The sequence below is a fragment of the Helianthus annuus genome, chromosome 3, assembly GCF_002127325.2.
Source record: "Helianthus annuus cultivar XRQ/B chromosome 3, HanXRQr2.0-SUNRISE, whole genome shotgun sequence".
NCBI lineage: Eukaryota > Viridiplantae > Streptophyta > Magnoliopsida > Asterales > Asteraceae > Helianthus > Helianthus annuus.
Window position 1 is genome coordinate 45,755,047 of NC_035435.2, and position 24,226 is coordinate 45,779,272.

General features: G+C 33.6%; 2 protein-coding genes across 2 annotated transcripts; both read right to left on the reverse strand.

The window, feature by feature from the left end:
• Positions 1–623: 623 nt before the first annotated feature.
• Positions 624–1,285, reverse strand: LOC110931451. The gene is made up of 3 exons (XM_022174845.1): positions 1,175–1,285; positions 736–1,051; positions 624–634 (listed from the first exon to the last, which is right to left on the reverse strand). Exons 1-3 carry the CDS (start codon positions 1,283–1,285, stop codon positions 624–626), a joined length of 438 nt encoding a protein of 145 aa, XP_022030537.1.
• A 15,075-nt stretch (positions 1,286–16,360) lies between these two features.
• Positions 16,361–22,679, reverse strand: LOC110928960 (shikimate O-hydroxycinnamoyltransferase). The gene is made up of 2 exons (XM_022172032.2): positions 21,980–22,679; positions 16,361–17,359 (listed from the first exon to the last, which is right to left on the reverse strand). Exons 1-2 carry the CDS (start codon positions 22,637–22,639, stop codon positions 16,418–16,420), a joined length of 1,602 nt encoding a protein of 533 aa, XP_022027724.1. The 5' UTR covers positions 22,640–22,679; the 3' UTR covers positions 16,361–16,417.
• Positions 22,680–24,226: the final 1,547 nt, after the last annotated feature.

Here is a 24,226-nt window from a genome sequence, read left to right on the forward strand (position 1 = left end):
AAATTTTCTGAATTTATAACTTTTTGTTTCTGTTCCACTTTCTTCTTTAAAGGTTTTTGCGTAGAGCATTCACCTTTTTCAGTTGATTGCGAAACAGTTTTCTGAAATTTTTCTTTTAATTTCAAAAATATTTCTTTTTCTCAATTTTTTCATTTTCATCATCAGTTTTCTCATCACAATCTTCAATTTTGACTTTACTAAAATTTGTGACATTGTCACTTATTGGAACAGAATTGATCGGTTTTGGACAAGGATGATTCAAAAACTCTGATGAGGTCACAAAACCTTTCAATTTCTTTTCAAGCTCATCAATTTTGTTTCTTGAATTCTTAGCTTCATTTTCAAGCTGAGATATTCGCTCAAGATGAGACTTGATTGTTTTTTCATTTTCAATTTCATTGTTTTCAAGAACAGATTTTTCATTTTCTAAAACTTTTAATTGTTCTTGAAATTTTGTTTCATTTACTTTCAAATTTTTGTTTTCAAGCTTTATCCAGAAATCTTCATTTTCTGAAGATTTCATTTTGCTTTCAAATTCCTTTTCTTTTTCTTTCAAAACTTTGTTTTCTAATGTCAAACTGTTCAAATCACTTAACAGTTTAACATTTTCAGATTTCTGCTTCTTATAATTTTCCTGCATTTCAAGAATCTATTTATCATCAGATTTCTTCTCATCTTTCAAATTTTTGATTTCCAATGCCAAACTTTCCAAATCTTTCAAGAGTTTGGCATTGCCTGATTCAGATTTCTCACAGTTTAAGCATTTCCTAGGAATCTGTTTATCATCAGCTTTTGTTTCAACCTTCAAAGCTGAAATCTTTTCAACCTGTTTCTTCTCTTCATGAACAATTTCATTCTTACTTTCTTCTTCTGATGAATGATCAAAGATAGATGTGTTTTTTGTAACCTCTTTCTTAAACACTGGTTCAAGATTCACAGATACAGGCTTTTCAGATTCTTCTTTCTCAATCTTGATCTCCTTTTTAACTATTTCTGCCTTTTGATTCTTCCTTTTTGCAGCTTGTTTTTCTTTTAAATTTTTCAATTTTACCTGCATAAAATAACTTTCCATTATGATTTACAGGTGGAAGTTGTTGTTTAAGATATTCAAGTTCTCGGATTTCCTCTTCATAATTGTCACTCTCTCCATCAGACGAGACGAGTGATCACAAACCGGAACTTTTTTAGAAACTTCTTTTGCTGAGACTATTTCTACTTCTTGCTTTATAGGGATATACTGCTGAGATTCATAATGCATATATGCCAAGAATTCTTCTACATCCATGTTTTGATTTTCAAAGATTCAAAAACTCAGCTTTCAAACGAAATTACTTCTTTCAAACTATATTCCTTCAAGCGAAATTAACCTGCAAAACAGCTTCAAACGGAATTAACCTTTCACACGAAATTAAAATTTTCAAACGAAAATAACTAATTTCGTTTGAAGTTAAACCAGTTTCAAACGGAATTATCAATTCCGTGCGGAATTAGTTTCTGTTTCAAGCGAAATTAACTTCACACCTTAATTCCGTGCGGAATTAAGTAACAATCTCAAACGAAATTAGCCGACAGAGTGATTCCGTGCGAAATTAAAGAACAATTTCAAGCGAAATTATGCTGATGTCACCATGTTCGAACAGATTTTCAGGCGGAATTAAAGATTTTGTAAGTTTTTGATTGAATTATGGTCCAAATCTCTCAAGGTTTTGTTAATACACTGTTTTACATGTTATATGTGAAAATCAGTCCATTTCAATTGTTAAAACTTGATTAATCTGTAAAAGAAGGTGTAGAAATCAGAATTTTCCAGTGAAAACGAGCTAAACAATAAGAACTCTTCCTCCTGAGCTCTGATACCACTTGTAGGATCGTTGTCGGACCTGAACGAGTCGTTCAGAAGAGTACTTAGACTAGTTCAGAGGCGGAATTCATTGAAATAGTCTTTGTTTAGCTTGTAAAACACCGGAATCACTATTAACTGACTATTTTATTGAAAACACGTGGTTTACAACTCAATAGACACTTCGGCAGCACTTCGGCTCACCGGGACTAATTTCGTACGAAATGACTAGACCTAGCACCTATATATAGACAACTAATTCCGTTTGAACATGTCTCAAACGGAATTATGTTTCACGTGGAATTAAACATACAACCGATACTACACTTTCATGCGGAATTAGGTGTGTTAATTCCGTGCGGAATTACCACCACTGGTAATTCCTTGCGGAATTACCTCTAACCCTAATTTTGGTGTTTTCTTGTAAAACGTGCCTAGATCTGTCAGTTCTACAATAAGCCACGAACGAAGATGAAGTTGACAGACAACTGCACTAACACGCTCCCTAGTCGGTCGACAGGGGAGTTGAGAGTACTCGCTGTACGTGGAAAGTACTCGGGGAGTACTCGGACATGTTAAATTATAAAGAAATTACTTTTTGAAGATAAAATATATGTCAAATAACACAAATTTACTAATATTTATAACAAAATACGTGAAAATGATATTCATTCTTTAATATGATAGACATAGAAATTATGTTATATTATTATTTAAGTTAAAGTAGGCCCGAGTTGACCTACTTGATCCAATTCTGGCCGAGGTTGACCGCGTTTGACCGACTCCGAGTAATTAGTCGGAGTCAAAGAAAGTCGCCTCGACAGCCTGCCTTGTAGCGACTACTCGGGGAGTACTCGGCCTTAGAAACCTTGTTTTACAACCATGATCTTTATAATAAGACACAATGAATATATATAGAAGAGTAAGTATTGGAAAACAAGTTAACCTATATTAGGAGTTGATAACCATATAATATTTGTAACATTATAACGTTTTTTTTTGTGCTGAATTTTTGTACTACATTTTTGTGCTAATTTTTTTGTGTTAAGTTTTTTTGTCTTAATTTTTTTCTGAATTTTTTGTGCTATTTTTTATACTAGATTTTTTTTGTGCTAGATTTTTTTGTATTGGATTTTTTTGCTGTATTTTTTGGAAAACAAAAGGTGTGTCACATGTCATGTTCACACTCCTATTTATAAGGACAAAATGTTTTAATACCAAAATGCCCCATTCCTACTTATAAGGAGTATCACATGTTATCATCACTATCATTCTTACGCTACTTAGGCAAAACTCACTTTTTAATGGATCCTTCCCCTATAACTTATAACTTATATGTAATCTGTAATCATATTGTATATATTTGTATACTAGTGTGTTAAAAATGAATTGTGTTATAATTATTGTCTATATAATTTTTTTATAATGTACATTATGTACATTAATTTTAAAAACAGGTAAGTTTCAACCCACATTTTAGAGATTGTAATTTCAGTTATTCTCGAAATTACACTTTATTTTAAAAAAAAATTAAGGGTGTGGAAATATTAAGGGTGTGGTCTGGTGTTCTGTTGGTTCCCACTAGATGGCCCAAGTAACCTTATCTTTAGTCTATTGCTAGGCCCAAGTTTAATTTTGCTTCAATCAAGCCCAGTGGAAGTACTAGAAAAACAAATAACATGTTGATATTTATTTGCTTATTGGATTAATGAATGTAAACGAAATATGCTACTAAACGATTCACGTCAATTCAACTTTCTACATTGAATATTCATGTGAGATTTCTTTACATCACCACCACCATCATTAAATTGATACTAGAAACTAAAATTGTTGATTACATTCTATTCTATACATTACAAATACAAAAAGGGTGAACAGTTCTTTTTGTTTATTGGTTGAAGTTGGTCGAAGTGGGCGGCCGCAACAAGCAGTGGATCAGTATACATATTAATGTTAATGAGCTCAAATCCATTTAAGAAATTCCTGAAATAAAAAATTAGACTTTTGGAAGGCTATTAGAGAGAGACATCCTAAATTATCCGAGTTTAACTTTAAGATGGAGTTAGTTTGTTTGTATAAAAAAAACTAGTGGTGATTTGGCTTTGATGCATCTCTAGTTAGCTCATATTAACTAGCTATTTTTTATATTATTATCTTGGTAGCTCATATTAACTAGCTATTTTTTTTATATTATAATCTTAGTAGTGTATAATTTGACGATTGTATATTTGAAATTATTGTTCAACCGTTATTTGAGGATTGCATATTTGAAATTATTGTTTAATCGTTATTTGAGATTGTATATTTGAAATTATTGCTCAACCGTTATATAAGAATTTTATAAAAAGAAACATACAAAAACATTAAATTTGAGAGAAAGAGTCAACTTGTCAAGCCACAAGTTTGAGACAAGTCGATATGAGCTAATTTCTTGCTTAGTCAGAAAATGTGAGTCGAGCCAACTCTTATAAAGTGATTTGAGCCTGTTTAGTGCTCACATTGCTCAATATCCTCGAATGTTATATACTCTTTTTTGATCGAGTTTAATATAAAGTTATGGTTTAATATATGACTAGCATAACTGGTTAACCAAGAAACACATGTCATGTTTAAATTAAATTTTGGTTTATAGTTATGACATATTAGTTATTGGCGTCCAGCGAATGAATTCTTTATCTAGTAGAGTATAGAACCAATGTTGGATAATGACATTTGTTATATAGAAAGTCAACTGTTCTCGTAACAAATATGATGTGAAATCGAAGCAATACAATGTTGTGGGCTAGAATTTTCTATAGTGGCAATTTGTTATTCTAGGCTATCTCCTATACTAAAGTAAAACAATTTAGCCACGTGTCATTACTTTAAGCCATTCTTATGATGATGCCGCATTGGTGTAAAGGTAGATAATTGTTTTTTGAGCGGCATTTGCTTTCCTCCAATCGTTCAAAAGTTATGAAATCATTTCGTTTCTCAGTTATGTTTCAATTTGAAAACCCTAGATCATGGTTGCAAAAGTCGCTAGGCGCTCCCTATTCGATCGACCAGGGAGTTGAGAGTACTCGACCTAGGCGGAGAGTACTCAGGGAGTACTCGGACATGTTAAATTATAAAGAAATTAGTTTTCGAAAATTAAATATATGTCAAATAACATAAATTTACTAATATTTATAACAAAATACGTGAAAATAACATTCATTTTTCAATATGATAGACATAAAAATTATGTTTTATTTTTTTTAAGTAAAACTCAGCACAAGTTGACCAACTAGATCTGATTATGGCTGAGGTTGACCGTGTTTGATTGATTCAGGCGGAGTTGAAGAAAGTCGTCTCGGCAGCCTACCTTGTAGCGATTACTCGGGGAGTATTCGGCTTTGGAGACCATGTTTTGCAACCATGCCCTGTATGTGTTGAAATTATTGTTATCTTTCATTCATTTGGGTCTTATGTTTATTGGGCTTATAACAGAGAATCTCTTATTGGGTTATTCATTACAGTTGGGCCTCGTTATTGTTGGGTTGTTATTGTTGGGTTGTTATTCTGTTTCAGGTTGTAAAAATATCTCAGGGGGCTAAGTGTTAATTCAAGGGCTGCTTTGGATGGTTGTGTATCTTATGAGGGCCAGAGTGTAATATCCTTTGTTTCGTTGTATTTAAGCAATCTTGTTGGTCATTATTGATCAGTCTTGTACTTACTTTCTCTTGTTCACTCCGTTAGGGTTTCATCATCTTGTATACGAACAATCTCTCATCTATATCTGAGAGATTGTTCTGGTAGTTTGTTCTGTTGTTGATCATCATCTGTAGATGATCTTCTTTCTTATTTCTGTATTGTTTGTACATTTGATCTTACTGTTGTAAGATCTGATCTTACTGTTGTAAGATCTTTGGGTATTTGGGGGGAAAATCCTTTTGGGTTGGTTTAATAACATTTTGTCACCTGGTTTTGTCGCTATTTCTGTTGTTTTGTTTGTGATTGTGTTAAAATCATATATTTCTACATGGTATCAGAGCTTTTGAGCTCTTGATCCGATCTTGTTTCCGCTGTTCTTTTCTGATCTGATTTGATTGTTCTTGGTGTGTAGGTCTGCTTCAAGTTGCAGATCTGTGCTTATTGTTGAGGGAGATCTTCTGGATCTTGGGAGGTTGTTGATATTCAAACCCTAGCTAGGGTTTCGTATATCTTGTTGAAGAACTGTGTTGGTCTCTAAACCCTCGAAGGTTTAGGGCAAACTGACCAGTTTGTTTGTTCTTGATATTGTATAAAAAACTTCAGATCTATTTAGATCTGGTGTTTTTTGGATAGCTTGCACCCACTGTGAGATCTTTCTTTCTCCTCTCTTTATTTCTGTTGTTGGTTGATTAGTTGAAGTCGGGGTAGTGAGGACCGGCATTTGTTTGTTTGTTTGGTTTCTTATCTGTGGTTTGTTGTTAGTTGGTTATTGGTCTTAGGTGTTGGCTCCTGTATTAAGACCTGTCCAGGCACTATAAGTGACGAACCTGGAATCTGGACACTGATACAGCTTCGCCTTAGGGTTTGTTGTGTTCTTATCTTGTTGTGAATATATTTGTTGTTGTGTTTGCTTTTATTGGTTGTTGATCATGACTGGTAAAGATGATAATGCTGGGTCTTCTCAGACTTTGATTAGTAAATTGGATATAGGAGATCCTTTGTTTTTGCATCCTAGTGATTCTAGTTCCTTAACTATAGTTGGTATAAAACTAAAGGGAACTGAAAATTATAGAGTATGGTCTAGTGCTATGAAGTTGGCTCTTGAAGCTAAAAACAAGTTTGGATTTATAGATGGTAAATGTAAAAAGAATTCTGATGATGAGGTTTTAAGTAGTCAATGGGACAGGTGTAATTCAGTTGTTCTTAGTTGGCTGTTAAACTCTGTTTCTGAGGAACTATACTTAGGGCAAGTGTTCTCTAAGTTAGCCTCAGAAGTTTGGATTGACCCAAAAGAAACTTATGACAAGGTTGATGGCTCTATAGTTTATGATTTGTATAAAAAGATCAATTGTATTACTCAAAATGGGAGTTCTGTTTCTGAATATTATCATAAGTTGAATACCATGTGGAAGCAGTTTGATGCTGTGCTTCAACTGCCCACATGTTCATGTCAAGCTGCAAAAGATTTCAATGACTTTTCTACTTTAATCAAATTAATGCAGTTTCTTATGGGCTTAGATGATGTCTATCAGCCTGTGAGAACTAACTTGTTAACTAGAGAGCCATTGCCTACAGTCAAAGTTGCTTTTTCAATTGTTTCAAGAGAAGAGTCACATAGGAATTCTAGTGTTGGGTCTAAAACTCAGAATGTATCTTTTGTTTCTAAAACAACTCAAACATTTGATCAAAAAAGGAAAGAGGTTAGAGGTCCTAATCCTAATCTAAAATGTAATCATTGTAATAAAATTGGTCATACTATTGACAGATGTTTTGAGTTAGTTGGGTATCCTCCAAGTTTCAAAAAGAAACCTGGAGGTCAAACTGGGAAAAATGTTTCTAGTTCTAGGTCAAATGTATCTTCTGTTCCTTCTGGTGCTCAGTTTTCTTCAGAGCAGGTTGCTAAACTGTTAAGTTTGTTGGGTGAAAAGACTAGCACTGAGTCTCAATCTTCTAATATGGGAGGTGAGTCAAACTTTGTGTCTAGTTCTTTAGATAAATTTGTTTGTTGTTCTAGTCTTATAAATTCTGGTTTTGACCATAACTGGATTTGTGATTCTGGTGCAAATCAACATATGGTCAAAACTGATAAGAATATGTTCAATTGTGTTGATGTGTCTGAGTTTGATTTAACTGTTTCTCATCCAAATGGAACAAAAGCTAAGGTGTCAAAAATTGGTAATTTGGAACTTGTTAAAGGTGTCATTTTAACTGATGTGTTCTATGTTCCATCTTATAGTGTAAACTTGTTATCTGTTTATAAGTTGTCTAAAGATAACAAAATCACTGTTATTTTTAATGAAGATAATTGTTTACTTCAGGATTTGAAATCAAAGAAAGTGTTGGTGATTGGTAAACAAGATAATGGTCTTTATTTTGTTAGAAAAGGTGATAATACTGTTAACTTGTGTTTTAATAGTTTGAATAACAATAATCTGTGGCACAGCAGGTTGGGTCATCCTGCTGATCAGGTCTTGTCAATTTTAAAAAGTGATATAGGGATTACTGAAAATGCAAAACATAATCCTTGTGAAGTGTGTCACAGGGCTAAACAAGTTAGAGTGTCTTTTCCTTTGAGTGAGCATAAAACCAAACAGTTAGGTGATATAATTCATCTGGATGTTTGGGGACCTTATAAAATAACTAGTAAAGATGGATTTAAATACTTTTTAACTGTTGTTGATGATTATACACGTGCTGTTTGGTGTTACTTACTAAAAAGCAAATTGGAAGTGTTTGAAAATATTGAAAAATTTTATGAGTTAGTGTTAACTCAATTTAAGAAAAAAATTAAAGTGTTTAGAAGTGACAATGGAACTGAGTTTGTGAATAATAAAATGGAAACATTTTGTAATCAAAAAGGAGTCTTGCATCAGACATCCTGCTCTTACACACCACAACAGAATGGTGTTGTGGAGAGAAAACATAGACACCTTTTAAACTTGGCAAGATCTCTGTTGTTCCAAAGTGGTGTGCCACTTAATTTTTGGTCTGAATGTATTTTAACTGCTGTCTATATCATTAACAGGTTACCCTCTTCTGTGCTTCTAGGAAAAAGTCCATATGAGTTAATGTTTGGTTTTAAACCCTCTTATTCACATCTTAGGACTTTTGGTTGTTTATGTTTTAGCACTATTTTAAATGATTTAGATAAACTGTCTTTTAATGCTGAAAAATGTGTGCTAATTGGTTATTCCAATGTAAAAAAGGGTTATAAACTTTGGAGTTTAGATAATAAAAAAGAATTTTATTCTAGAGATGTCAAGTTTTATGAAAATGTTTTCCCTTTTAAGTCATTTAAACAAAATGGTTTGTCAACTGATAGTCTAAATCATTTAAACTTTTTTGATAGTGTTGAAGTGTTAATCAATAGTCCTACAATTCCCAATGATGAAGAGGGGAGACTTGAATCTCATGAGGTTACTGATGATGATCAGCAACCTATCCCCTCTACATCTGCCTCTCCAGTTAATGTTGATGCACAACAGTCTCCAGTTAATGTTGATGCACAACAGTCATTAACTGAAGATGAGAGTAGTAGTAGTGAAGGATATGGTAGGGCAGAGGACATTAGTATCTCAACTGATGAGATTAACCCATCTGAGGGAACAGGTTCTTCTCTTAGAAGATCTAGTAGGAAAGTTGTTGTTCCAAAACAATTTGAACATTTTGTGTTAAATAGTACATCTAGATATAGTCTGGATAAAGTTGTTAACTATTCTTGTTTGTCTTCTGAAAATCTGTCCTTTATTGCTTCTTTGAATAAAATTGTTGAACCTTCTTGTTATGAGGAAGCTGCCTCTGATCCTAGATGGGTTGAGGCTATGAACAAAGAAATGGAAGCTTTGTTCAGAAACAATACATGGGTTATAACAGACCTTCCTCAAAACAGAAAGGCCATTGGCTGTAAATGGGTCTTTAGGGTTAAATATAAATCAAATGGTGAAGTTGAAAGGTTCAAAGCTAGACTTGTTGCTAAGGGGTTCAATCAAAGAGAAGGTCTTGATTTTGGAGAGACCTTCTCACCTGTTGTTAAAATGGTTACAGTTAGGTCTATTATAGCTGTTGCTGTTTATTTTGGTTGGCAACTGTTTCAACTTGATGTTGATAATGCATTCTTACATGGTACTATTTCTAAGGATGTGTATATGAAGTTACCTCCTGGTTATTACTCAAAAAATGAGACTAAAGTTTGCAAACTTGTTAAGTCTTTATATGGGCTAAAACAAGCTCCAAGAAAGTGGAATGAGAGGTTAACCAATGTTTTGTTAGGTCTTGGTTTTGTGCAAAGTAGATGTGATCATTCTTTGTTTATTTTTTCAAAAGATGAAATTACTGTTTATTTGTTAGTATATGTGGATGACATTGTGGTAACTGGTAATTCTGTTGATAAAATTAACCAAGTTAAACATGTCTTAAATGAAACATTCAAGATTAAAGATTTAGGTGTGCTAAAGTATTTTCTTGGTATTGAAGTTCTTTATGATAAAAATGGCATTTGTCTTAGCCAGAGAAAATATTGTTTAGAGCTTTTGAGTGAATTTGGTTATTTGGAATGTAAGCCTGTTAGTACACCTATTGAACAAAGTTACTTAGTTTCTTCAAAACTTGATAAAGATCAAAAATTGCTTAAAAATGTTTCTGGTTTTCAAAAACTGATTGGAAAGCTTATATACTTGTCTTTAACAAGACCAGATATAAGCTATACAGTTCAGTTTTTAAGTCAATTTATGCACAGTCCAAATGAAATGCATTTACAGTTGGCTTTAAGACTGTTGAGGTACTTGAAACAAAGTCCAGGGAAAGGACTATGTTTTAAGAAAAGTGATAGTCTTAACTTACTGGGATTTGCTGATTCTGACTGGGGTAAATGTCTTTCTACTAGAAAGTCTGTTACTGGCTTCTGTATATTTTTAGGGAATTGTCTTGTTTCTTGGAAAAGCAAGAAGCAAAGTACTGTCTCTAGATCTACTGCAGAAGCTGAATATCGTGCAATGTGTTCTGCTACTTGTGAGCTTATCTGGCTAAAAAACTTGTTGTTTGAATTAAATGTTCAGTGTAATTTACCAATGCCTTTGAATTGTGACAGTCAGGCTGCTATTTCAATAGCAGCTAATCCTGTATTTCATGAAAGAACCAAGCATTTTGAGCTTGATCTACATTTTTTAAGAGAAAAAGTGGCAGATGGTGTCATTAGTACTGTAAAGGTTGACTCTGAAAGTCAACTTGCTGACCTTTTTACTAAAGGTCTTGGTGTAAGTCAACATGAGGAATTTTGCAAAAAACTTACTCTTGTTGATCTGTTTAAACCAAATGAATGAAGGGGGAGTGTTGAAATTATTGTTATCTTTCATTCATTTGGGTCTTATGTTTATTGGGCTTATAACAGAGAATCTCTTATTGGGTTATTCATTACAGTTGGGCCTCGTTATTGTTGGGTTGTTATTGTTAGGTTGTTATTCTGTTTCAGGTTGTAAAAATATCTCAGGGGGCTAAGTGTTAATTCAAGGGCTGCTTTGGATGGTTGTGTATCTTATGAGGGCCAGAGTGTAATATCCTTTGTTTCGTTGTATTTAAGCAATCTTGTTGGTCATTATTGATCAGTCTTGTACTTGCTTTCTCTTGTTCACTCCGTTAGGGTTTCATCATCTTGTATACGAACAATCTCTCATCTATATCTGAGAGATTGTTCTGGTAGTTTGTTCTGTTGTTGATCATCATCTGTAGATGATCTTCTTTCTTATTTCTGTATTGTTTGTACATTTGATCTTACTGTTGTAAGATCTGATCTTACTGTTGTAAGATCTTTGGGTATTTGGGGGGCAAATCCTTTTGGGTTGGTTTAATAAGATTTTGTCACCTGGTTTTGTCGCTATTTCTGTTGTTTTGTTTGTGATTGTGTTAAAATCATATATTTCTACAGTATGTAAAGAAACCATTTACGTGCGCGAATACAACTCTCCGGATTCCTCATCTTTCAATCGTTGCTCAATCACTGCACCTAAGTATGCGATCTGGTAAGCTTTTAGATTTTAATTAGGGTTTTTGTGATTGTAATTTTTATGTTCCTAAAAGATTTGTTTCAACCCTCTTTTTCTTCTTGACTCCAGTCTTGTGTCTCACCGTTTGGTTTAGGTTTGATGTAGTTGGATTTCATCTTTGTTGTGCGTTTGAAGGTTGTGCGAAATTGGTAAGTTTTTTTCTTAATTTTCGTCACGAATTTTCGTTTTTTTTTTCAGGTCATGCTTAATTTATCTGATTTGGGTGAATTCTAGTTATGTTGGGTGTTGTTTTGCGTTCATTTTTTGTTATTGGATGTTTAGGGTTAGAAAGTGAATGTTTGAATGGATTACTAGATGCTTATTATTATTTTTTTCTAACAATTTGTTAATTTCGGGTTTCAAGAGTGTAGCTTCAGATTCAGCTATTAGTGCAGGTGAATGGACATTGAACTTGTATATAATAAGTTCTTTTATCTCATTCTATTGTTAAAGCATTAGTCTATAAGCAAATTAGAATTCATAAGTTGATAAAGGAAATCAAAGATTTAGAAAAATTTGAGAATCTTATTAAAGGTAATTCAATTTTTTATTATTAGTTTGTTATGAACTTGATTGAAGTTTTCTGAAAACTTAATCTTTATTTTTCTAGATATCTTTGAAAACTTAGATTATGATTGAATGAAGATTTTAAGAATTTACTGATTGAAACCATGAAAAAAAAAGTTACCGTGAATTGTGCATTATGTTTAAATTTTGGGGATTATATTAATAGTTTATGTTATTCTAAATTTTGGGTTCATTTCAATGTTTTTTGTTTATTATAAATTTTTACAAATTGTGAATTATGTTAGAAGTGAGATTCAATCATAGTTGGGCTGGTAGAAACACGTTTTGAACCTACATATTCTACTTAGATAGTTAAACCATCCGTTTTGCTCCTTGGATGTGAAAGTGCCACATAAGCATCACGCGTATACCAACACCTTGCCGCCCCGACATGGTGTGGCTGTGAAATGTGAACCATGATTTTAACCAAACACGTGAAAGGCAACAGAAAAAGAGAACATATATTACCATTGGGTATATATTTTTAAAATTTCTATGTTGTGGTTGACTACGCTTGCGACCTCAAGTTGACATAATTAATGTTCATTGTTTGTGACGAATTTCATCTTTCTTTGTTTGAGATATTGTGTTAAATATCATTAGCTACATAATTATCTTTCATTTGTAGAAAATGTTGCAAAAAATGCCCTTTGACTAGATATCTCCTAAAAAACCAGGTGGTTTTCTACTTAAATTTGAGGTTTTCTACTTAAATATGTGATTGGTGCTGGCATGATTTTCATGTTGACATATGTTACTTTGCTTTTAGTTTATGTTAGTTAACGCCTAATGATTTCTTCACTTTCTTTTTAGATAGATTGTATACTGTGGATTTGTAGTTTTGGTGTCATTAGTCGTCCACCAGTACGGTTGCTTAACTATCAACCTCAAATTGAAACCAACAGTATACTTGAAAATAAAGTCATGCACGCTACGCCTGCGATGAATGGATAAAAGACATCCACGGGTACCGAAGCTGGTACTATGTCATATGCTCTAAATGTCCAAACAAGCTCTACATAGAAGACAACGGATCCATAAACTTTATCTGTAAAGATGATGGCGGCGCTATACCAAACTTCATGTAAGAACCCTTACAATCCACTAAACATACAATTTCTGGTACACCTATAAATGTTTCATACACCATAGAAAGCTTTGTGTCCCCCATCAACATTTTATCCGCCATCAAACTAATAGCTGACATTCCATTCATATAAGTTATTATAGCTACTGCCTGAATGCTACCATCACTAATGCAACAAAGCTTACAGAGGTCGTTTGATCAACCGACGCATGACTTCCTTGCTTAAGATCAGCACCATCAATAACTCTTTATCTTCTTGGATCGAGAGTGTCTCAAACAAACAAAGAAACAAACAAAGAGCTGATCGATCAGGTTGAGGCGTTTCTTTAGATTATTCTCTAGTTCGATTGGTTCCTCTTCGCTTCTCCGGAATATGATTACTCCATCACTGTTCAATTTGTTTCTTTCAGTTTCAATTGTTGTGACTCACTCAAATTAACTGATAAATAGCAGGATTTTGGTAGTTTAAGTTGAGGATTTTGAACATATTGTGCTGCAACTACTAATTGAAACTCTATGTTATTAGATTAACAAGATTGGGTTAAATTTGTATTAGAAAGGCACTTGTCTGAGTTGAGCTAGAGCTGGAATTTGATCTTCAGCAGGAAATTTTTTTGAAGTTTCCTTATTTTATTTTTATGTTAGTTATTCACATCTCTCGCAAATATTGATTATGATTTTTCTATTATTAGTTTTATTTCATAGGTGTTGTTGTTTTGCCGGATTAATTTAACGATTGCAATATGGTTAATAGATTTATGTTTTGCCGGATTAATTTAACGATTGCAATATGGTTAATAGATTTATAAAAAAGTTTTTTCCTTTATACAACCCGTGTTATACATGAACTTATTTTAGGTTTTCTTACCATTGATTAGTGTTTTTAGGTTTGCTTACCATTGATTCAGCCTGGACATTCATAGTGTTTTGATGATATAAATCTATCTAAACTTCACTACATTTTTCATGGATTTAGGGGTTTTCCATGATTTTCGATTGGTTCCTCTAACCATTAGCTTTATTATTGTTCTGGTAAGTTCCGTATTTTGATTATTTGATTTTGTAAAATTAGGGTTTTTATTTGTTATCTTTGATCGATAGGTAATACCGAAGATAAGTGGTGAATGCTATTGTCCTACTATAAATCCTTGATTGATCGGTTTGTTTCGTATATGTTTTGTATATTTTCTTTTACTTTTTGTCTATTTTTGGGGATTCTGATTCGTTATGGTTTGGGATAATGGTTCTGAGTTTGAATTTGTTATCATTTGTGTTGTTGTGTGAGTTAGGATTTGTTGTGTTGTTTTGTGACAGGAGATTGTTCAGGAAAGGTGTGATAATATTTTTGATGAGTTGGCATTGCTCCTATGCCTAATTATTTGTTTTGAGCGCAAATACACTTTCTCGTTAGTTTATAGGTGATGGGGTTGTAAAGGGATTCGGGAGAGTTCTGGTGAACCAAGTTAAAGTTCTGACTTATTTCAATAGTTCCCCATTCAATACGTTTTTCTAGTCCATGAAGGTTCGAAGATGATGATTGGTGGTCGGCTATAGGGTTCGTTCCAGTGAGGCTTTGTGGATTAGAAGTAGTGAGAACCCAAACCCTATAGGTATATGGATGAACAATAGAAGCTATTGATACTGCTAAAGTATGGTATACCACCTCTCGAACATGTTCTTCTGATTATATGATTATTAAACAAGTTATGATGTTTGATTTTTGTATAATAGTTAACGATGAGGAACTGGGTTATTCTTGGTGACTGGAACCGATTTTGGTGAATGTTCAAGTAACGTATGATGATGCTCCAGGAGTAATAATGTGAGTACTGTTCCTTAAAGAAATAAAGAAGAATTTTGGGAATGGTTCAAAATGTGCATTTAGATACAAATCCAAAGTTACATATTTAATCTTCATGAAAAACTCATTTTTTAATTACAAGAGTTAAGAAGGCACTTGATGAGAAAACATGCAATGATATTTTTCGTAAGGTACACTGTTGATTAATATCATATTCTTGGTGATAACAAGAGGGCTCAAGTTTTACTCTGATCCCAACCGGGTTTTATCGAAGTGGGACTTCGGGCAGCCGACTTGATATCAACAGTGCTAAATAATATATTTTATTGTAAAGTCACTTGTGTAACACACGGGAACTTAAACTAGTTGAAAATACACAAAAAATGCATACCAATTTTAAAGTCTCACGTGAACTTTTGGGGCTTGTAGATAGTCTATTCTTATCCCATTGTTAAGACAAAGGTATACTCAAACCTCCTAGTCTTGATATGGTCTAAATGTAACACCTTAGGTGACTCTCACACTATTCTATTATATTCGTATGAGAGATATTTAACCATATTGAAAGCCCTGCCTCAAATAACATCAAAGCTGTTTGGACATATTGGTTATGGATGATTGACGAATTTCATAGTTAAATATGCTAGGGTAGAAGTAATTCAAGACTAATGAGAACTCTTCACATGGACAACTAAAAACATAGTCACAACTTTTGATGTATAAAATACATATGTTATGTAAACGATCCAAGACTACTCAAAATGTTCATATACCTCTTAAACTTTTTTTCCATTCATTTTTAAATGAACATGTTATGTATACAAACCACAAACTTTCGGTCATTCAGTCATAAAAATTTCTTTTATATTGGTTTCAACTACTCTACAACGACAATTTTAGATAGAGCACAATGACAATTTCATTTGAAACACCCATGTATAAGTCAAATTTAGTAATGATCATTGTAGATATAATCAAGTGTCATGGTTGTCAAATGATTAGGTGTATTGTAAAATAGATCTTAGGGCTAGGTGTCAAAATTACTTTTTAAGGGATGACCATGAGATTTTCGAGTTTTGAACAATTTATTTTTAGATTGTCGCTTCATGACTTACATGTCATTTGTGTATTGGGTGTTTTGCCGTAACATTAGCCTAAACCATAATGCCTTTTGTTTGAGTTATGCTACTAGAGGTGCGTAATCATTTGAAACTTTCAAATGTTCATGTTTATTTTTTTTATCAAATGACAATATATATATATATATATATAACGACTTTATTACATAAATTATTCCAAATACAAAACAATCATAACTAAGTACACGTAGAAGTGTAGAACACCAGTTAAAGCAAAGCTAGTTAATATTGTCTGTATAAACACGGAATTATGAAAAATATTATATACTAAAAGAAGGTATCAATAGAAAGAGGCGTAAACACATTGGGTGCCGCATGATCAATCACATTAAATTCCTCTTGTTTGAGATGCATGTAAACTACCCAATCCCCATTTCTACATGCACTTGGCATCGTACATATGTACCCGGTTTGACTACCCCAAGGAACATGATATGACCCGAACTCTGGCTTGCCCCATCCAAAGTCCATATCTTTGATTGGTAAACCTTGTCCAGAGGAGACAACTACACCTCCACCTTCTGACTTTTTGTTCCCGACATACAACCTAGCAGCCGCTCGATTTGGCCGATGCAATTGTACCCAGTCACCAAGCCCCCTAAAATGCTCTTCATGTGTTGCCTTAGCCACAAATCGATGAACCTGGTTCGCAACTTCATGAAGAGGCATTTCCTTGAGATCCCTATTTGTAGCCGCCCCATATGGGATGGATACTACATTACCATAATAGTTTTCCATGAAAGATGCATTTTTCTCATTATTTTCTGCGAGAAATCGTCGTCCATTGACCACAATGCCCATTCTAGATGGGGTATTAACATCATTTTTTCCGTTGGCTAATAATTTCCACAAAAATGCGGTGAATGATAAGAGTTTGCTTTTTGTACCTTCTTTTGTGCTCGCTTCATATTGAATGCGTTCAATTGATTTAGCATGAACATAGTACATACGACTGTCAAGTGGTTCCTCAAAGGAAGATGGCGGAGGGAGTGACGAGATGGGGATGTATAGATTATCTACGGATGATTCATAACGAGGTGGGTGTCTTGGGTTCAAAAGTGAGGTTTGAAATGATGGCATGTTGAAGATTGTTTCTGATTGTGCATACTTAGCCCATGCAACTAAGAACATATTCAATGAGTAACCATCTGTTAATTGATGGTTAAACGTACATGATATTATTAATGATCCGCATTTCAACTCAGTTACCTGTTCCATTAAAACATGAGTTAGTGATATTTGCATTTGTATACCTGTTATACCTTCATATATTTGGTAGTACATTAGGTAAATAAAACGACTTCAATTATAAAATGTTGAAGATGTATGAAATAATAGGTTGTAATGTTGTATTTTTAGTTTGCATTGCTTATTAATTATAATTCATGCTTACCCTAACATCGATCATCTCCTTCAATGCATGTGTGTATATTCAGCATCAATTATGAACATCAAGGAATTCAAAAGGATTTTTTTCTTATCACATGGCATCAGAGCCATAGAACATCATCGCTTGTGTTCAAGGGACATGGTGTTGTGATAAAGGTATCCCTCTCTATGTAAATCATGTAAGATGCAAATATATGAGTATTTAAAAGTTTATTAGTTTGCAGTTGAAGAAACGATGATCATCTCCTCTTGTCTTCTTACTCATTTCAATAATAAACCTTTCATGTATCGAAACATGAGCCTTCCACATCAATTCCCTACTCCCACGCGACAAGTCATGTCACAGTTTACAATCAAATTCGTACTCCTCAATCCCTAGCTATCGTTGGGCATCACGCATCTTATTAACCTCTTATAAATGTTAATCTTGTATAATTAGTAAAGTTAATGGTTTATTTCAATATTTTCTATTAAAGTTTCATTTATTATAGGTAATTAGTTTTGTAATAGGTTTAGGAAAGGTTTAATATCTTGGAGAGCAAGTTTAGTATTATTATAAATAGGGGTCTAGGTTATTGTTTTCATTTGTCCCTTTTCCTTGTAAGTTTGTTAGTTCTTTAGATTGAATAGAAAAAGGCGTGGGTTTGTCTCCCTAAATATCTTGTGTTCGTGTTTGATATGATCATTTGAACTGTCTGGCCAACAATTGGTATCAGAGCCGAGGCTCATTGAATGCACAGTTCGTTGTACGGAAACGGTTCATAGTTTAGTTTATTTTGTTTGAAGATCATATCGATGTTTGTGTTTGTTGTTCTCGTGTGCGTTAGGAATTGCGATTGAGTATATCGAGAAAATAAGGGGGTTGGTTTATTGGAATTAATTGCCAGCTCGGAATTGTGCCACCTGTTACTTTAAATTCGGAAGTTAAGGTTTGCAGTTAATTAATATTCTTTTTGGATAAGTTGCAAAGTGACTTTGTGTTAGAAGGAAATTAAATTGCAAAATTCAAAAGTATTCTTTTATTACCACCAATTTCAAGAACGTACAAGGGATGATCTTTTATCCCTAGTTGAAATCGAAGATCAAGCAAAAAGAGGGTTTAGTTATAAACTCTTGGTAAAAACGCAAATATATATTTCTTTGGAGTTAAGCATATAATTTTTATTTAGAGTTTGTGAGTAGGCAAATCATGGCTGGTGATAAAGAAGGGAACTCAGGAACACTGAAAGAATCGATGGGTGGTTTCATATTGTAAGCGCGGAAGTTAACTTCAACCAACTACGCAACATGGTCAGTTATGGTGAAAGTTGTTTTGGGAGCGAACGTTTTGCAAGATGCGATTGATAAGGAAAAAGGACCGGGAATTGAAGAAAGAAAGAAGTTTATGGCCTTAGGTGTCATCTTCCAGACCCTACCTGAAGATGTGATGCTTTTTGATGGCTAAGTAATTAGAACTCAAAGATTTTGGGAAGCGCTAAGAGTTTATTATCTTGGTGCGGAAAGAACGCAGAAAGCTCATCTTCAAATGCTAAGAAGCGAGTTAGATGGATTGAAGATGAGCGAGACCGAAAGTATTGATGAATATGCAACGAATTAGAGTAGAGTATAGTCAAAGTACAAGAGCTGCGGAGCAACGCTCGAAGAAGAGGTCGTGGTGAGAAAATTCCCAAACTCTATGCCTGATAAATATTTGCCTACTGTTTCTTCGATCGAGCAATTCGCAGATATAAAAAAATGGCATTTGAAGATGTGGTTGGACGTTTGAAGACATATGAATAAAGAAACAAGTTCAAGAATGCGAATGAAAGTTCATCCCAAAGTCAGCTTATGGTCACCCATAATGAAAAGAAAGTTGAAAACTACCGAGGATGTGGAAGATACAACGGATGAGGAAGATGGATCCAATATGTAATAATGAACATGAGAATACGAATGATGAACATTGTGAAGATCGGAAAAAGAAGCCTAGAGAATGGCAAGACAGAAGAAAGAACTTGAGGTGCTACAACTGTGACAAGATTGGGCACTACTCGAGCGAATGTAAAGCACCAAGAAAAAGGAAAGAAGAAACGAATTTGACAAAGATAGAAGACGTGCGTGATATTGATCCATCTTTGTTCATTGCAGTTTGTTCGAAAAAGTAAGTAAGTTTGAATGAAGAAAGGGTTATTCCTGGTGTTATTGGAAAAATGAAAAAGAATTGTGGTATTTAGACGATGGTGCAATAACACAAGTTAGGAAAGAAAGGAGTTTTTCACTACCTTGGATGAACAAGTTTCAGGTCAAATAACGTTTAGTGATGGATCTGTAATTGAAATTAAAGGTAAAGGGAATGTAACCGTGTAAGTAAGAATGGCAAAAAGAAAACGTTTTGTGATGTGTTCTACATGCCTAAGTTGAAGACCAATTTTCTTAGCTTGGGACAGTTAGATGAAGAAGGTTGCAAGATTAAAATAGCCTATGGGATATTGAAGCTACATGATCAGAATGGAAGATTGTTGATGAAGGTTCAGAGAAATCTAAACAGAATGTATAACATCAAGCTTGAAGTATGTTGTAATCCCAACAATTGTGAAAATGAAAAGAAAGAAGGTCTTGATATGAAACCGATTATGAAATTGAGGGAATTCGGTTTGGAACGATCCCAAAGGATTTGTTTGGAGTTCGTGAAAGTATTAGTCAAGAACGAGTAGAAGAGAAGAAGCAAGTCAAGAAAGAAAGTAGCAATATGGATTCGAAGTTAAGCACCGAAGAAAAGGAGGAACACAGGCAAGAAGAAATACAATTCAAGATTAAAGTGGTGAATGAAGGTTAATCTTGAATAATTAGTAAAGTTCAGGGTTTATTTTAATATTTTTAACAAAGTTTGATTTATTTTAGATAATTGGTTTTGTAATAGGTTTAGGAAAAGTTTAATATCTTAGAGAGCAAGTTTAGTAGTACTATAAATAGTGGTCTGAGTTATTGTTTTCATTTGTCCTTTTCCTTGTAAGTTTGTTAGTTCGTTTTATTGAATAGAAAGAGTTGTGAGTTTGTCTCCCTAAATATCTTATGTTCGTGTTTGATATGATTTTTCAAACCGTCTAAACCAACATCCTAACCTAATTTCCCAATGGAATAGTAAATCTATCCCAAGCACTCTATTGCCGCACGATCAACCTCCCACTTGGTACCTCGACTCTAGGGTCTTCGTTCACGTGACTAGTAATTAAGGTAATGTTACATCACTTCTAAGAAAGTTATTGCAGGCAACGGGTCCAGTATTATTATTATTATTATTATTATTATTATTATTATTATTATTATTATTATTATTATTATTATTGTTATTATTATTATTATTTTAAATTACAATAATTATCTTTAACAATTTTTTTTCTCAAATCTGTAACATCCTAACTAATTTCCCAATGGATTGCCGCACGATCAACCTCCCACTTAGTACCTCGACTCTAGGGTCTTCGTTCACGTGACTAGTAATTAAGGTAATGTTACATCACTTCTAAGAAAGTTAGTGCAGGCAACATGGGTCCACTATTATTATTATTATTATTATTATTATTATTATTATTATTATTATTATTATTATTATTATTTTAAATTACAATAATTATCTTTAACAATTTTTTTTCTCAAATCTGTTGGCTTTAGGTTAGTAGCTAATTAGTATGCAAACTCTTATTTTTTTCGTTCTATCAGAAACTTGTCATTTGGAACTTGTAGTTTGTATATATGAAATAATATTCATCCTCCTTAACGTTTCCATATGTTATGATTTGTTTAAGTGTTTTTTATTTTATAGTTTTTGTAAGTAACCCCGTTGAACACGTGGGGTATCTTATTTTCATGATTCATAAGTCAATTTGTAATTAAACATCATCATCATTCTCAGTAAATCTCACCAATAGCAAAGCTATGGTAGAGTCTAAGAATGATAAGATATAGACAACATTACCTCTATCTCGTAGAATAGAGAGACTGCTTCCAGTGAGACCCCCGTCTCGATAGTAGTTTTGCATCAAGCCTTAGACATAAGACACATAACACATATCAATTGAGCCAAAGGCCGTTTAGTGCATGTACCCCCTTGTCTTTCAGCTATCACCGCTACCACATGATGCATGATTAACCATCCCCGTCTTTTAACGTTATATTCATGAAATTAGTAAAATAACGTTAAAATTAGTGCACTTTCACTTTTGCCCCCGAATGCTCACACATATATACATTATACGTGCATACCGCAAGCCTTGCGGGACGGGAACTTGTAATTTAACATGGTTTTTAAAATTGGGAAGGTCCCAAGTTCCTTATAAACAAAATGTTCATATGAAACAGTTAGTAGCCTGTTAGTTATATAATATCCGTTGGTAATATGTTAGAAAAACAAAAAGAACTACACCTAAAAAAAAGGCTAGTTAAAGAAAAATATCGTTTTACCTGAACAGATAACAAAGCATGTATATGATTTAACTTTGGCACCAACTTCCCCCTCACAGAATAATCAGGGCGATAAAGATCCAAGTCTTTCATTTCTATATCTGCATGGGCATGCACGAATTCCACCCCATTGTTGTTACAAAGCACCTCCAGCTCTCCATACTTATTCGGCACAATCTGACCCGCGAGCGGATAAAATGTCGATAACACCCCCGCAAGCGATTTCTTGATGGTCTTCATCACAGTATTTGGGGACATGTCAATGTTGTCCTTTTTCTTGTAACAAAAATAAACTCCAGCTTCAATTGGCGGTAGGAGTAGGTCTAGGTTTGACAAGGGTTGCCGGGGTTGGTTCGCTGGTGTTACGGCTGCTGTAATGACCTCTCTACCCTTCACAGTCATTTGATAGTCGAGTGAGGATTTGTTTTCGTATAAGGGTAGCGCTGACGTGTGGATTGTAGGAAGTTGACGGTTAATAAACCTACGGTTGAGATTTGAGTGAGTTGATTGATACGATGGTGGTGACGGTGGCAGTGGCGGTGGCGGTTTACGGTGGTGTGATTCAACATGACTAGTTTGATGAACAATACTAGTATGTGAGGTAAAGAGACTTTTAGATCTCCTTAGGTTAAGGATATGATAATATTTTCTCATGGTCATGAAACAAGTGAGGTTGTGAAGATTTTATGAATAGTATATTAAATATTTCACACTACCTCCATACCTATTTATAAGTAAATCCCAACTTAGGATGCTACGGAATTAATTAAATTATTAAATTAAAATTGGTGTTCCCAAAAATGGAATTTTATCTATTTGCACATGCGAAATGTGAGGCATGACATGCCCCTTGAAAAAGAAAGAACATGTAGGGTATCGTATTATTGGAAAGAATTTCAAAATTTATGTGTCCTATGTTTTAATGATAGGAATTTTATGGTTTATATTACTTTGAGAGAAGAAAGGATAGAACAATACTCTTTTTGGTATATTTTTTCTTGACTTTTGTTATAAGTCCTTTTTTTTTTTTTTCAGTGTGCCATATTTTAAAAGCTTCTCCAAAGGAGATGACATGTACAAGTTTGGAATACAAACCCACACTACCGTCCAGGGGCATACCCACCTATTCTCTAAGGTGACCTAACGCACTCCTTGAAAAATAATTTTTAGTATTAAATTCCCGGTAAAATACTGATCGCACCATTTGAAAATTTTTATACGCACCCCTTGAAAATTTTCGACTGACCCCCTTAGAAAAGAAAATCTTATTAATTTATTAAAAAATCATCATCATCATCATCATCATCAGCAGCAGTAAATCCCACCAGTAAATCCCACCAATAGCAAAGCTAAGGTAGGGTCTGAGAAAGGTAAAATGTAGACACCAATTTAAAAAAAAAACAACCTAATTAACTTTTACTTAACCCAATTAACTTTCTCTTAGCCTTTAGCCTAATAAACACTCCATAACCCAAGCCTAAGCCAATCTGATAATCTAATTTGAACTAAAATATAATAACCCAAACCACTGCTCTTTCCCTTTCTCTCGTTCCGTTCTTTGTTTTGTGATCCTAGACCCACGACACCAACAACAGCGCATAGCAAGTCTTCATCATGCAACATCAGCTTCGGATTTCGTCGGAGAATAGTAAATTACAGCCACCAAATTCACGAAAACAACATCTTTATCATTCTTTCGGGGTATGGTTCGATTATTTTGTTGTTTTCTTGTTTTATTTGGATTTTAGAAGAAATAAAATTGTTAAAAAAGTTTGAAATTTTAGTTGTTTTTTGAAACTTTAGTTGGCTGATTTTGTTGTCTTAGTTAAAGTTTAGTGTGTTTAAATGGTTAGTTACAAGAAATCAACAATTGAAACTAGGGCTTGATTTTAAAGTTGAAAAATTATGAAGTTTGGTGATGATTGTTTAATTGTTTAGTGTTGAAAATTAATTGTATATGTTATATAGAGAAGACTTGCTTAGAAAAGTAGCTCTAACTAGGGCCTGATTTTAAGGTTGAAAATTATGAAGTTTGGTGATGATTGTTTAATTGTTTAATATTGAAAATTAGTTGTATATGTTATATAGAGAAAGATTTGCTTAGAAAAGTAGCTCTAAATGATGTTTGGGATAGATTTCAAAAAAATGAAAACCCGTAGGGCGACATTTTAAATATGTTTGTAACGACGTTTGACATGTTTTTGATGATTATATAAATTTTAGCTTGATGGTCTTTTGTTTTACATG

What these genes read in the sequence shown, in the direction of transcription:
- LOC110928960 (XM_022172032.2), bottom strand. Translation starts at nt 22,639, where the DNA reads ATGACCATGAGAAAATATTATCATATCCTTAACCTAAGGAGATCTAAA. An exon ending in ATGCTTTGTTATCTGTTCAG is followed by an intron (nt 17,360 to 21,979) that starts GTAAAACGATAT and finishes TTAATGGAACAG; the next exon opens with GTAACTGAGTTGAAATGCGG.
- LOC110931451 (XM_022174845.1), bottom strand. Translation starts at nt 1,285, where the DNA reads ATGGATGTAGAAGAATTCTTGGCATATATGCATTATGAATCTCAGCAG. An exon ending in AAGTTTCTAAAAAAGTTCCG is followed by an intron (nt 1,052 to 1,174) that starts GTTTGTGATCAC and finishes TATTTTATGCAG; the next exon opens with GTAAAATTGAAAAATTTAAA.